At 43.7% G+C, this 13,900-nt stretch overlaps 5 protein-coding genes across 7 annotated transcripts; 2 read left to right on the top strand and 3 right to left on the bottom strand.

Annotated features, from left to right (window-relative positions):
• Positions 1 to 245: 245 nt before the first annotated feature.
• LOC6608049 (2-acylglycerol O-acyltransferase 2) lies at positions 246 to 2,193 on the bottom strand. The gene is made up of 6 exons (XM_002032761.2): positions 2,004 to 2,193; positions 1,505 to 1,602; positions 1,310 to 1,432; positions 913 to 1,254; positions 655 to 854; positions 246 to 588 (listed from the first exon to the last, which is right to left on the bottom strand). Exons 1-6 carry the CDS (start codon positions 2,130 to 2,132, stop codon positions 431 to 433), a joined length of 1,050 nt encoding a protein of 349 aa, XP_002032797.1. The 5' UTR covers positions 2,133 to 2,193; the 3' UTR covers positions 246 to 430.
• A 673-nt stretch (positions 2,194 to 2,866) lies between these two features.
• Positions 2,867 to 4,510, bottom strand: LOC6608048 (diacylglycerol O-acyltransferase 2). The gene is made up of 6 exons (XM_002032760.2): positions 4,227 to 4,510; positions 4,071 to 4,168; positions 3,873 to 4,004; positions 3,465 to 3,806; positions 3,208 to 3,407; positions 2,867 to 3,149 (listed from the first exon to the last, which is right to left on the bottom strand). The coding sequence occupies exons 1-6, from the start codon at positions 4,353 to 4,355 to the stop codon at positions 2,992 to 2,994; spliced, it is 1,059 nt and encodes a 352-aa protein (XP_002032796.1). The 5' UTR covers positions 4,356 to 4,510; the 3' UTR covers positions 2,867 to 2,991.
• A 579-nt stretch (positions 4,511 to 5,089) lies between these two features.
• On the bottom strand, positions 5,090 to 7,196 carry LOC6608047 (diacylglycerol O-acyltransferase 2). 2 transcript variants are annotated; one of them, XM_002032759.2, is made up of 7 exons: positions 6,717 to 7,196; positions 6,431 to 6,618; positions 6,277 to 6,374; positions 6,090 to 6,221; positions 5,654 to 5,995; positions 5,394 to 5,593; positions 5,090 to 5,327 (listed from the first exon to the last, which is right to left on the bottom strand). In XM_002032759.2, exons 2-7 carry the CDS (start codon positions 6,557 to 6,559, stop codon positions 5,170 to 5,172), a joined length of 1,059 nt encoding a protein of 352 aa, XP_002032795.1. In that variant the 5' UTR covers positions 6,560 to 6,618; positions 6,717 to 7,196; the 3' UTR covers positions 5,090 to 5,169. The 2 variants fall into 2 exon arrangements, with proteins under 2 accessions (XP_002032795.1, XP_032572007.1); XM_032716116.1 differs by having other exon boundaries at positions 6,431 to 6,933; positions 6,998 to 7,196.
• Positions 7,197 to 7,904: 708 nt separating this feature from the next.
• Positions 7,905 to 11,931, top strand: LOC6608046 (tyrosine-protein kinase receptor torso). 2 transcript variants are annotated; one of them, XM_032715354.1, is made up of 14 exons: positions 7,905 to 8,326; positions 8,395 to 8,625; positions 8,770 to 9,007; positions 9,066 to 9,148; positions 9,205 to 9,373; positions 9,445 to 9,735; positions 9,807 to 10,142; positions 10,200 to 10,371; positions 10,424 to 10,919; positions 10,986 to 11,080; positions 11,136 to 11,258; positions 11,319 to 11,456; positions 11,513 to 11,686; positions 11,746 to 11,931. In XM_032715354.1, exons 1-14 carry the CDS (start codon positions 8,174 to 8,176, stop codon positions 11,798 to 11,800), a joined length of 2,754 nt encoding a protein of 917 aa, XP_032571245.1. In that variant the 5' UTR covers positions 7,905 to 8,173; the 3' UTR covers positions 11,801 to 11,931. The 2 variants fall into 2 exon arrangements, with proteins under 2 accessions (XP_032571245.1, XP_032571244.1); XM_032715353.1 differs by having other exon boundaries at positions 9,445 to 9,750.
• A 65-nt stretch (positions 11,932 to 11,996) lies between these two features.
• Positions 11,997 to 13,776, top strand: LOC6608045. Its single transcript, XM_032715356.1, has one exon. It carries the CDS (start codon positions 12,188 to 12,190, stop codon positions 13,232 to 13,234), a length of 1,047 nt encoding a protein of 348 aa, XP_032571247.1. The 5' UTR covers positions 11,997 to 12,187; the 3' UTR covers positions 13,235 to 13,776.
• The last annotated feature ends 124 nt before the right edge of the window (positions 13,777 to 13,900 follow it).

The raw sequence follows: 13,900 nt of genomic DNA, 5'->3' as shown, positions 1-13,900 counted from the left end.
TTGCTATTGCTTTAGCGTTAAAAATCGAAATTCGAAAACTAAACCAAACCGAACCGAAAGAAATATAATAAAATATTGACTAAAACTGATTTGTTGCTAAATTAATGAAATTGTACCTTCGAAAGGAATTTTGCGATCGATTCTTTCTAGCGTAGCACCAATTCCTTATAGTTGTTAAATCGGGAACGAGATTAAGAATGATCGTCGTGGCACAAAATGCGAAATTAAGTTAAGTTTTTCCAAAATTCGAGAATCCAGCTCCTTGTTCTTTTTGTATATATAAGTACATAAAAGGTAACAAATTTAATTGGTAACTAATAAAAGGAAAAAAACAAAACATTATCTTTCTTTGAATTAGTCGAAAACTGTGTTGCGTTTCAAAAGTTTCTTAAATACTATTAAAAATCACATTCTAAGGCACTCTACTGAGTCACTGTATTATCAGTTTGGTCTGCTTTGAGTTTGGAGTGTACTTCTCTTTGTATTCATCGAACATCCTCTCCAGCGCGTCTATCACCTGCCCATGGATCTTGTCCACATATTCGGGATCGGGCGTCTCGCATTTTTCCACATCGATGGGGGAACCAACTGAATTATAGAGATGGGAATGGGGGTTATAAACTATAAGTAAAGGAACAAGTATTTGGCACTCACCAACTTGGACAATACGTCGTCGAAGGGGCAGAATGCCATAGTTGTAGTTGAAGATACCACGACCCTTGGGAAGAAGCGGTGAAATGCCTGTGAATTTCTTGACCACATTCTGGAAGCGACGCAGCGAGGAGTCCGGAGGATTTGCCACCTGATCAAATATGTCCACCTCGCCAAAGGACAACGAGGGCACAATCGACGACCTAGCAAAGCAAAGGAATGAATCTATTGATTCTTATAATTTATGAGCTCCTCACTAACCCGGTTCGAACAGCCATTTTGACGAAACCCTTCCTATTCTTCAAGGTTAAAATGTACTGTCCCGGATGAGAGTCCATGGCTTCCTTGGCGCCACCAACAAGTACGGCCACCGCATTGGATGTGAAACCATCCAAGTTATCCTTGTGCTTGGGATCATTTGACTTGCTGAGTAAATAGGCCAGGGATTCCTTGGAAACCGATACCATGCCCCACCAGCGCACTATGTCCCGCAGAAAAGGCGTCTTGAAGTGATGATCCAGGGTGGCGATCTTGGGTCGAACTTGCGGGAAAAGGGATAGCCAGTTGCCGATGTCCAAGCTCATGTTAATGCAAGTTCCAGTTCTAGCGGTGTAATCAACATGTGATAAGATATAAAAAGCAGTTGATCTATAGTTACCCAAGTATTCCGTGTGGAAAGCTTGCTACGATATAGTTTCTGTTGGGAGGCAACTCGGCGGTTTTCACAAGTTCGATGGGGAAATAGTTTCGATATCTTTGATTACTGCGGTAGAATAACCAGCTGGGGAATGGGGAAAGTTAGTGGGGTCTATTATCTCCTCAGCAATCGGGATACTCCAGTTTAAGCACTTACCCATTACCTTCCATAATGCCGTAATTTCTTTTATAATCCAAATAAATTTTTACAAAATAGATAAGAAGCAGACTACGCACAAACATTTCGCCGTAGTACTTAAAAATATGAAAGAAAGATACAAATTGTTAGTGATTTCTTAATTCCAGTATAGTAATTATAATAATTATAATTTAAATTGGATGCTGCCACAAAATTCTCAAGCTATTTCTTTTATCGCTACTATAGGCTTTTTGAATATCTTACAGTCAGAGAAAAAACCATTCTCAACGATCTCGATTTGAGAATTTCGATCTCAAAATCTAGCCAAGGTCGAATCGTGCTTAGCTTACGCAGATCGAGAACGAAACATTCTCAGATGGCAAATGACTTTGATCTTGTTTATATTATCTTCCACAATCTTAAATCCGATACCGATTTCGTGTAAAGCACGACCGATCTCGGTTTTTTGTAGTTCTCAATTTTTCTGTGTAATATACAATTTGCTCTGAATGATTACCAGCAGGATAGCGACGGCGAGGCAGGACGAGAAGGGCAGCGTGAAGAAGGTATAGGTGAAGAACGACGTAACCAGGGTCTGGAGCCGCCGTTCCAGCGGAACCCAGAGAGGAGCCCATTCGATTGTCATGTTCAGTTCAACCGATCTTCAACACAAGAAGCGACTATTTCGACGAGTTTCCAGCGACTGAGCGATGGGGTATCAGCACACACAATTTCCAGGGTGTATCGTGGGGTACTTGTCCAATGTGACGCCTCTTCGGAGCGATCCGCAAGTGTCGTTAACAGTTTGAGAACCGCACTCAAGTGATAAGCCCATTGATAATTGCCTTAATCCAGACACTAGACATTACACAATAGGTGGGGCATGGAGTAGATTAGGTCACAAAGCAGATGCTCTGAAAGGTAGCCAGTCAAACTCCGATTTATTTGCCCAAATTATAGTCAAATCAGTCTGATAACGGATCTTAAGTGGCTGTAAAAGTTGATTCGATCTTAGCTGGTTGTTTTCAATTGACGGTGGCTGAATCATATCTTGGGAACCCGGTACTATTCCAATGTTTATGTATGCCGGCAACAGTCATCCTATCACGATCGATTCTTGACCTTTACTCGAAGAACCTAATGATGTGGTTCCACGTTTTGGCGGTGCTTCGCAACAGTCATTCCATTGTGCGTACCCCAATAGTGCGTTCTGCGATAAGGAATCCAGCCGATTTTGTCGTAGTTTTACCAGAGATCTGTGTCGCCTTTATCAGCCGAGTGTTTCATTCACAAAAGTGCTGATTCACGCAGACTTTGTTACATTGAACTGAAATGATATTGTAACTACTAAGAGTAATCAACTTGTAATGAGATAACCAGTTTAAATTCAATTAAAAAGCTCGTTTCTTTTTCAATACACTACATAGGAATATTTGTATCAACATGATTTAATTCAGTGGATGAAACAGTACTACTGACTACTAATCTCACTATCCACTTTAAAACTAGTGAACAACTAGAGTGGCACTCTTCGAATTCTCCAAGTACTTGTCTTTGTACTGATCGAATAACTTCTCCACAGCCTCAATGACCTGTCTATGAACTTTGTCCACATAATCCGATTCTGGCTGCTCGTTCTTTACCACATCGATGGGAGCACCAACTGGGAATTTAAATATTATTAACACTTATATGTATAAAGTATAGAATGAAGAACTTACCAACTTGGACAATGCGTCGTCGGAATGGCAGGAAGCCAAAGGTGTAGTTGAAGAATCCGCGGCCCACAGGAATCAGCGGAGAAACTCCGGTCAGCTTCTTTACAAAGTCCTGGAACCGGCGGAGCAGCGAGTTGGGGGGATTGGCCACCTGATCGAAAATGTCCACCTCTCCGAAGGAAAATGAAGGAACAATCGATGAGCTGAAACCAGGACATATGTCAATGGGAATTTAAATTACACCTGAAACCATTACTTACCCCGTTCGAATGGCCATTCGCACGAACCCCTTCCTATTCTTCAAGGTTAAAATGTACTGTCCAGGATGAGAGTCCATGGCTTCCTGGGCCCCGCCAACCAGAATGGCCACCGCATTGGAGGTGAATCCATCCCGATTATCCTTGTGCTTGGGATCATTTGACTTGCTGAGCATGCGGATCAGCGCCTCCTTGGACACTGACACCAGACCCCAGCAGCGGAGGACCTCACGCATGAACGGAACATGGAAATGCTGATCCAGAGTGCCCAGTTTGGGACGCACTTGAGGGAATAGCTCCAGCCACTTGGAGATTTCTAAGCCCATGTTAATGCCAATGCCTGTGCTACAATACAAATCAGTGTCTATTTATATTCGAACGATTAGATTGGCTATCTGTCAAGTTGCTTACCCCAGAATTCCGTGGGGAAAGCTGGCCAAGATGTAGTTCTTAGTAGCTGGCAGCTCGGCTGTTTTCACCAGCTCCACGGGAAAGTAATCGCGATAGTGGCGATGCAATGGGTTGGTGCGTGTTATCATCCAGCTGAGCGAGGTACATAGGTACACAGCGATATAATCTTACAGAGACTTTCGTTAGTACTCGACTTACCCATTGCCATCCACAACGGATTGGGTTTTCTTGTGGTGCACAAAGACGTAAGCCAAGTAAGTTACCATCAGGCTGCGTACCAAAAGACCTCCGTAGATCTTAAATGAAACTCATGTTCTGTTACTCATGCATATGACTAAATGGTTAGTGATTTACCAGTGATCCAGCTACCAAAAGGAAGGAAACTGACAATAGTATCAGAAGCATGGAGGTAAAAAAGGCCGTGACCAGTACCTGCATCCGGCGTTGCAGAGGAACCCGCAGTGGTGCCCACTCGATTTTCATGTCTGCTGTGTTTCAAAAATGCCCAAAAAACTCCACCAGCTGCTCTTTCGACGGTTCTCACACGACTGAATGATATGAAAGCCAGCGATGGTCAAATTGCCCTGTACTAGACTTATACTTATCCTTATCGGCTTCATGCAGGGCGCCCGCATTACCTGCTAATCACAAACCAACTAACCAGTCAGTAGTACTTTGTGTGGGGCTGATGGGAATTTGCGATTGGAATGATGAAGATTATAAAGTCGGCATGCAATCGCCGTCTGGGTGCAAAGGTATGCGGCGATTCCTGGGAGATTACCCACTTTCAAGAGCACTATGATTCAATTAGCACTTTATGTTGTTGGTCGTATATCTTCAAACTAACTTATAAGTCAGTTAAGTGATAAGCTGTGTTATTTGTATACTACATACAGCTAATAGCGATTATCGGATTAAGTAGTATGCTAGATAAACATTAGTATGATGAAATAATTGCCATTTAACTGAAGGCTGTAGTTTCAAAAGCAATAAATATTAGTATATTTGGTATATTCTGCGCTCAGTGTTATGGCTTTCCCCATATGAATAATTTAATAAATCATATTCATTTTAAATGTAACTCCAATTTCAACTGATCGTTGATCAGCACTGTTTGCCGTCTTATCGATAAATAATAGCTGTATAGCGATAGCTGCTTATTCAGTCGATCACTACCCGTCGTTTTAAAAAGCTTGTATGGCAAATAAAATAAAATCTCTGATAAAATTAGGTTTTTTTTATATTAAATGCTTATAAAGCACTCATTTGATCACATTGAATGACAATAACTTCTCGACTAGTGTATAATCAGCTTGTCCTGCTTAGAATTCGGTATGTACTGATCCTTGTACTTGGCGAACATCTTCTCCAGGTCCTCAATGACCTGTTTGTGTATCTTATCCACATAGGCTGCGTCTGGTTGATCGCTCTGAACCACGTCGATGGGAGCGCCAACTGAAATATTGAAAAGTTTATTTAAATCATGGAATGATTCGGCATTTAAATGAGCTGGGGACTCACCAACTTGCACAATGCGTCGACGGTTGGGCAGAAAGCCAAAGGAGTAGTTAAAGATGCCGCGGCCAACGGGTATCAGCGGAGATATCCCCGTAATCCTCTTTACAAAGTCTTGGAAGCGACGAACCCGAGAGTTCGGTGGATTGGCCACCTGATCCAGAATGTCCACCTCGCCAAAGGAAAACGTGGGCACAATCGAAGACCTCAAATGAAGACAAGAGACAATCAAAAATAAGTTTTAGTTTAATCCGATTTCTACCTACCCTGTTCTAATGGCCATTTTAACGAATCCCTTGCGATTCTTCAGTGTCAATATATATTGGCCAGGGTGCGAGTCCAGTGCCTCCTGGGCACCACCCACCAGAATAGCCACCGCATTGGAGGTGAACCCATCCCGATTGTCCTGGTGCTTGGGATCGTTTGATTTTGTTAGCAGATATACTAAGGCATCCTTGGAAACCGACACCAGGCCCCAAGATCTCAGGAGACCACGCACGATTGGCGTCAGGAAGTTTTGATCCAAAGTGGCTACCTTGGGCCTCACCTGTGGGAACAGTTTCAGCCACTTGGAGATGTCCAGACCCATGTTGATGGAAATGCCGGTCCTATCAGGGTTTCAATATGTGCATAAGTAGGTATACAAATGTTTCGTCACCTAAGCAAGCAGCGATAAGATTGACTATCAGTCAACAAGCTTACCCCAAAATTCCATGCGGAAAACTGGCCAAAATGTAGTTCTTATTCGGCGGCAGCTCTGCGGTTTTGACCAGCTGCACGGGAAAGTAGTCCCGATAGTGCCGAAACAGCCAATTATTGCGGCTAATCTTCCAGCTAAAACGAATTATTTTAGCTTAAAGTGCTCTTAAAGGGATTTCAAGACGCCTACCCATTACCATCCATAATGGAGTGGGTTCTCCTGTGATTCGCATAGACATAGACCAAATAGATGACCATAATGGTGCGCCACAAAAGGCTTCCATAGTACTGGAAGAGAATGCTTTACTTTTGAACATATTCGAACACTAGTTGATGATATTTACCAGCACGGCAGCAACGAAGAAATAGGATCCAAAGGAGAGTACCATAAAGGAGAGGATGAGGAAGGCCATGGCAAACGTCTGGCGACGCCGTTCCATGGGAACCCCAATGGGAGCCCACTCGATTTTCATGGTGTCAGTGATCTCGAACTCGGAAAGTTGAACTGCTTGGTAGCACGGTCCTCCGGCGACTGAGAAATGGAAATGTTTAGTTACCATTTCTTATCCTTATCAGTATCCGTCAATGGCGCGAGTCCACGGCTATCGGTTTGAGTTGTTAAAAAAATACCTCCGATTTAATGGCTATTCGCTTGGGGTGTTTAAAAATTCGAGCAATCAAGATAATGACTTGCTCGATATGGACGTCTGGCTAGAATGGCGATATGATCTTATATGATATGATCTTATCATTGCCAACAACAGCCGGCTTTTACGTTTGTCCGATACTTGTGATCACATATATATAATTATTGTTTTGAAATCTCAATTGCAACTGGTTTGAATGCCTTCAGAAAGAGAACAAAAAAGTTTACAACCTCCTCACTTTAATTGATTGGTGATAAAACTAACTGGGAGTTACTCGTATTGCTTTTGATCAGATCCACTTAGTTGGCCTAGTATCACAGGCTAATTAGCTTAAACTTGTAAAGCTTTAATAAACTAGACGCTCCCATATAAATGTATTATTAATGGTTAGGGGAGGGCATTGCAAATGTTTACACACGTAATGGATCGTTATCGCGTTTGAGGAGCAGAACCGACGACGCGAGCGTGCAATATTTAACTAAACAAGCGAGTGGCACTGAAAAGTCAGAGAGCAATGCTCGATATTATTCCCATGTGAGTGTTTCGAGTACTCGAATGCGATGCAACAATTGAGTCACCTGAATCAGAGGCAGCTGAGGTCATGTGCATTTGCAAGTCGCTAAAAGGAAATACCTGTATTGTCAGCTCTGTTCCAATTGAAATGGAATCGGGGAAAGCGTGCTCACGCAAAAGCTACAATGTGGGCGAAATTAGCATAGTTGTTTTTTGCTTAACTTCGAATATTGGCGCCCAATATGGTTTCTAGGGATGGAACTGAACAGCACTGCATTCTCATTTATCGGTTTGCTGCAATGCACGCTCTTTTGGCGCGACAGATCATAGAAGATTGAAATACATACGCTGTTGGTGGTATCACTAATGAAAATTGGGAAGAGTTATCTGAATTCAATGTTCTATGTCAACCATTCGCCCAAGGGAACGCCAAGTGATTGCCCAATTCGCCCTGGCGCTACGATGACGGAGTAGCGATCCAAATTTTTGCATTTCAAATGACCCCTAGTCCAATCCCATCCATACGATCCAGTACAATACGATGCAGTGAAGAGGTGAACAACAAATCAAAACAAAATAGCGCAAAATATATTCAGCGAGTTCGCCGCTTCTCATCATTCCTCCTTCTTCGTCGGTTTCTACCATCGCATTTTGGGCCTCAGTTTCTCAGTTCTTCAGTTCAGCAAGATAATCCGAGAAGGACGGCGGTATTGATCTCGAAAGCTGGGATCTAGAAACCAAGTATTCGAATTTGCTGTATGTGTTATTGAGTGTTGAATACTTGGGATAGACCGCTTGCTCGTATCAAAGTGCGTGGTGGCAAAAGTGCAATAAACTTTAAGTCGGTTTTAAACAAATACACATTTCATTCCAACACACGCACACAACGAAGAACTAAAGAAGGTTTTCGAAAGCAGAACAAGGAAAATGCTGATTTTCTATGCGAAGTACGCATTTATCTTCTGGTTTTTCGTGGGCAGCAATCAAGGTGAAATGTTGCTAATGGACAAAATCTCCCACGATAAGACGCTCCTCAACGTCACCGCTTGCACCCAGAATTGCCTGGAAAAAGGCCAGATGGTAAGTTTACCGCACTCGGAAAGTTCGCGCAATCCATAACCAATAGTGCATGCTTCTATTCTCGGCAGGATTTCCGTAGCTGCTTAAAGGACTGCAGACATAATGAGACATTTCCCGGAGCTTTACGCAAGGTGCAGGAAAACTACCAGATGAACATGATCTGCCGCACGGAGTCCGAAATCGTTTTCCAAATAGATTGGGTACAGCACAGCAGGGAAACCGAGCCGGCTCCAAATGCCACATACATAATCCGGGTGGACGCTGTCAAGGACAACAACAAAGAGACTACGCTTTACCTGGTCAGATATTAGATTATTATTAGATGCACACTAGTTACTATTTACTTTAAAATACCATTTTATTTGATGCATTTCTAGAGAAAGATGTACTATGTAGTCATCAAGACCTAATGACCTTTTTCATTGACTTATATTTGCTTTCAGTCTGATGATAACTTTCTCATCCTGCCGGGCTTGGAGTCCAACTCCAGCCACAACATCACCGCCCTGGCGATGCACGGAGATGGCAGCTACTCGCTGATTGCGAAGGACCAGACCTTCACCACCCTCATCCGAGGCTATCAGCCCAGCAAAATGGGAGCGGTGAATCTGCTGCGGTTTGTCCCCCAGCCGGACGACCTGCATCACATTGCTGCCGAGATTGAGTGGAAGCCATCGGCGGGTGAGTAGCTCCATCAGTTTAACCAATCAACGAACTATACCCTACTTTCATATTCCAGAGAGCAACTGCTACTTCGACATGGTGTCGTATTCAACCAACAGCGTGAATATGGACGAGCCACTGGAGGTGCAGTTCCGGGATGTGAGTATGCCATGACGCCCCTGAAATGCAAGAGAATACCTAATCTTTTCCTGCAGCGCACAAAACTGTACAGGCACACGGTGGAAAACTTGGAGTTTGACAAACAGTACCACGTAGGCGTGAGAACGGTGAACATAATGAATAGACTCGAGAGCGATCTGCAGTGGCTACCAATCGCAGCTCCAAGCTGCTTGGATTGGTATCCCTATAACTACACACTCTGCCGTAGGTTCCTTGACTGTCCTATATAATAATACTATTAATAATAATAATAATATTGTTCCACCCTTTAATAGCTCCCCATAAGCCAGAGAATCTTACTGTGACCCAGAAGCAGTATCTGCCAAATATCTTGGCCCTGAACATCACCTGGGCGCGTCCCAAATACCTGCCGGATAACTATACACTTCACATCTTTGATCTGTTCAAAGGAGGTACGGAGCTAAACTATACACTTGACCAAAACAGGAGCCACTTCTATGTACCCAAGATCACGGTACTGGGTTCCCATTTCGAAGTACATTTGGTGGCCCAGTCGGCAGGCGGAAAAAACGTATCCGGCTTAACGCTGGACAAGGTTCCTCGAGGTGTGTTGCTGAGCGGTACGTACGCTGAAGGAAATGAAATATTTAGACAACCACTTCCATCCATTGAACAGAGGGCAACGTGGTCAAGCTGGTACTCTTCATTATCGTGCCAATATGCTGCATTTTGATGCTGTGCTCGCTGACGTTCTGCAGACGAAATCGTTCGGAGGTTCAGGCGCTGCAAATGGAGGCTAAGGATGCGAAAGCCAGTGAATTTCACCTCTCCCTGATGGACAGTAGTGGCCTGCTGGTCACCCTCTCGGCCAACGAGAGTCTGGAAGTAATGGACGAGCTGGAGGTGGAGCCACACTCGGTGCTCCTTCAGGATGTCCTCGGCGAGGGAGCCTTTGGCTTGGTGCGACGTGGAGTTTACAAGAAACGCCAAGTGGCCGTCAAGTTGCTGAAAGGTTGTACCATTTTGTGTTGAAGTCCTTGAATAATTTATTAGATTTTTATTCTCACAGATGAACCAAATGACGAGGACGTATATGCGTTCAAGTGTGAAATTCAGATGCTCAAGGCCGTGGGCAAGCATCCAAATATTGTGGGTATTGTGGGATACTCGACTCGGTTTAGCAACCAGATGATGTTGCTAATTGAATACTGCAGCCTTGGAAGCCTGCAGAACTTCTTACGGTAAGTTCTTTTTATACACATTCGACAACTAATGATCCTTTAATCTACTTAGTGAGGAGTGGAAGTACAGACAGGAGCAAAATGCAATTGGACTTATGAAGAACCTTGAACAGAACGTGGACAACCGACGGTTTAACCGACTCCCTCGCAATTCCATCCATGATCGCATAGAGGACATCAACAGCTCGATGCTGTCCACTGTGGAAGAGGAGAGTGAATCGGATCAGACGCACTCAAGTCGTTGTGAGACCTACACCCTCACCCGAATCACCAATGCAGCCGACAACAAGGGCTATGGCCTGGAGGACATTGAAAACATCGGTGGCAGTTACATTCCCAAAGCCGCAGAAGCTCCAAAGGACCAGTCTAAACGGAAGCTAAAGCCGCTCAAGAAAGAGTCCAAGCAGGATTTCAAATCGGACAGCAAGAAGCGAATCTTTGAGAACAAGGAATACTTTGATTGCCTCGACTCATCGGATACCAAGCCCAGAATACCACTGAAATACGCAGACTTGCTAGACATCGCCCAACAGGTTGCGGTGGGAATGGTAGCCTACATCTACTCCATTCCTAAATGTAATTAAAAGTGTAACATGTGTCATTTGCCATTTTAGGAATTTCTGGCCCAAAACAAAGTAGTGCATCGGGATCTGGCTGCCCGGAATGTTTTAATCTCCGTAGATCGCAGCATCAAGATAGCAGATTTTGGGTGGGTATCTCTGAAAGTCCAGTGATTTGAGAAGTTATTTTGTATTTCTTTTTAGACTGAGTCGAGATGTGTATCATGAGAACGTGTACCGAAAGTCCGGAGGAAGTGGCAAGCTGCCCATCAAGTGGCTCGCGCTGGAGTCCCTCACCCATCAGGTGTACACCAGCCAGAGCGATGTGTAAGTATATATTTTTGTTCAATCCAAAACGATTTTGTGGCTGATGTCTTACCCTCTTAGTTGGTCCTTTGGTGTGCTGCTCTATGAGATCACCACTCTCGGTGGAATGCCATACCCGTCGGTGTCTCCCAGTGATCTCTTGCAGCTACTGCGACAAGGTCATCGGATGAAGCGACCGGAGGGATGTACAGAGGAAATGTGGGTTTCAATGCTTATCAAAGTACACAATTGTTGATCACATTTGCTTAACTCAGGTTTTCACTGATGGAAAGCTGCTGGAGCTCCGTGCCATCACACAGGCCAACATTTTCCGCCCTTAAACACAGACTTGGTGGCATGATTTTGGCCACTAACGATGTTCCAGAAAGGCTGAAACAACTGCAAGCGGCAAACGAGTCAAAATCAAAGTCATGTGACGTTCTAAACAGGTAAGTAAACTACAAAAAAACCAATTCTTTAAGTTATTTTCCTACCTTTTACAATTTAGTAAAGTGGAGCAAGTGCCAAGCGAGGAGGAGCTGTACCTAGAACCTTTAAATTAATCTTCATTGCTTTAAGAGAATGATAAACGAGTGCAATACATTCTAAATTCGAGTTCCAATTCAGACAATGCTATGCGGCAGATAATCTTACATAGCAATAAACATTAAAGCTAGCCTAAGAAAAATATGAACTATTTTTTATAAGAACAACCAAGATATTTATAGAGCAAACGTCTAGCAGTGCCCTTTATGTCATCAATCTTTGAGTCAGCTGCTCGTAGAAACCGACCATTTCAAAATGTTTGCGTCTCCTTGCGGCTCAGGTTTCGAAAGAATGTCGTTTATTTCGACCCCAAATCAGCATCATTTTTGAAAATTCCAAATTGAAAGTCGGTCCAAGCTGGCTTGTTTACAGTGTTTCAATTCTACCTCTGGCCACCTCGATCAATGTGCATCCACTGCTGTCGCCTCCGCCGGACACCATGTCCACCGATTCCCTACAGCTGTCCACACTGCCCGGTGCGCACCATCTCCAGCTGCTGTCCATTGGGCAGTCGGCCCCTCGCCGAGAATCCTTTCATAAGGGGTCCGGATCGGGAGGCAACCCCCGATCCCTGCGACACCTTGCCACCGCGCTGGCTGGAGGTTAATCGACGGGTTATATTCGCCTTGGCGAAAAGATTATGTCGATCTCCAGAGGCAGCTCATTATATTTTGCTTCGCCTGCTGTATGCCAACTATAGAAAAGTGATGATGATATCCAGAAAACGAAGGAGATACAAGGTGCCACTAAGTGGATTTCCAGATCAGGATTTGTTCTGCGCTAGCGCACATTTCGATAGCAATGGTTTCCTCTCAGATCCCATGGCTCCCGAAACTCTGGGAAAGCTACTCCACATGATGCAGGACTACATCCTTCGGTTGAGGGCGCTGAATCGCAAGTACAAGTGGTGTGGCAACGGCGAGGACTTTGGAGATGTATTGCTTCTACTGGGAGAGCAAGACGAACTGGTAAGATTGTTAAGAGATCTCTTCGGAGACAGCGATGTTGTGTCCATTCCAAAACTTCTGGGCGCGCTCAGCGAGCTGGAAATCAATAACTTATACGGCAAGTACAAGAAGAAAACCGTTCCCTTAATGGTGAGAAGTATATCCGATCTCTACTCCGAAGTGACGGAACCAAAGAGTCCAGTTTTGATATCACTAGCGCACATAGCCAACAAAGCAGTTTCCCCTTATGGGCCGAGCCATCTGAGAAATATATCGAACTTCAGTCCAAAATCCTTGCCTACGATATGTAAACAACCACCTCCTATAAGAAGTAAAAGTGAAAAATGCATTCCAATATCAAGTACGAATTTAACCCAAGCTGTACAAAATGCCACCAAAAAAAGTACAGTGTACAGTACAGTGATTTTAAATCCAAATCCCAGAACGTGCAATAAGATACCACAGCAAAGCCACTTCAACCAAACCAAAGGCATCCTTCTATGAACCCTTCAACGAACAGAAGAACTCCACCTGGATGCTCCGCCACGCAGACTCACATCGATTGATGAAGAATGGTCGGATTGCGAGTCCAGTACTATAAAAATCAGGATGACCAACTGAGGTAATCTACGGAAGCTTACCATGCTAGTACCCAGCATTTTGATCTTGTCACCAGTACACAAGAAATCTTTAGGCAATTCAAGGCAGTCAACCAATTGATATGGCAGCTAAACCAAGAGGTTTTTATTGGAGCAGTTGTCCGATCCGTTGGTTGAGCTGGAAAAACAGGTGAACTTATTCCTATCGTATCTTCTATGAATGACGAAAAAATGAAACCAATTTCATAAAGCTATGATTCAGCTTGTTTAACCTTTATTATATTTACCTAAACCTTAAGTAAACCTCCAATTTCCTTGAGCTGTATCTATGCAAAATCACTTAAGCGTTTCAACTGCAAGTTTAAGGCCACGAAGGTCATGCGCTCGATTAGTCAGCGATTGGACAAAGCCAACTATTCAGAAAATTGGAAACGTTAATAGGAAACACTAATAAACATTATGGACACATTCCCCTTTATTTGCAGTTTTAGGCTGCGAATATCAGCAAAGTGAGAAAAATCGAGAATATATCTAACAAAATATTTAAAACGAACTTCCCAGAACATACAAA

Source organism: Drosophila sechellia, chromosome 2R (assembly GCF_004382195.2).
Source record: "Drosophila sechellia strain sech25 chromosome 2R, ASM438219v1, whole genome shotgun sequence".
NCBI lineage: Eukaryota > Metazoa > Arthropoda > Insecta > Diptera > Drosophilidae > Drosophila > Drosophila sechellia.
The sequence above is the reverse complement of the archived record's forward strand: the minus strand, read 5'-3'. Positions and strand labels throughout refer to the sequence as shown.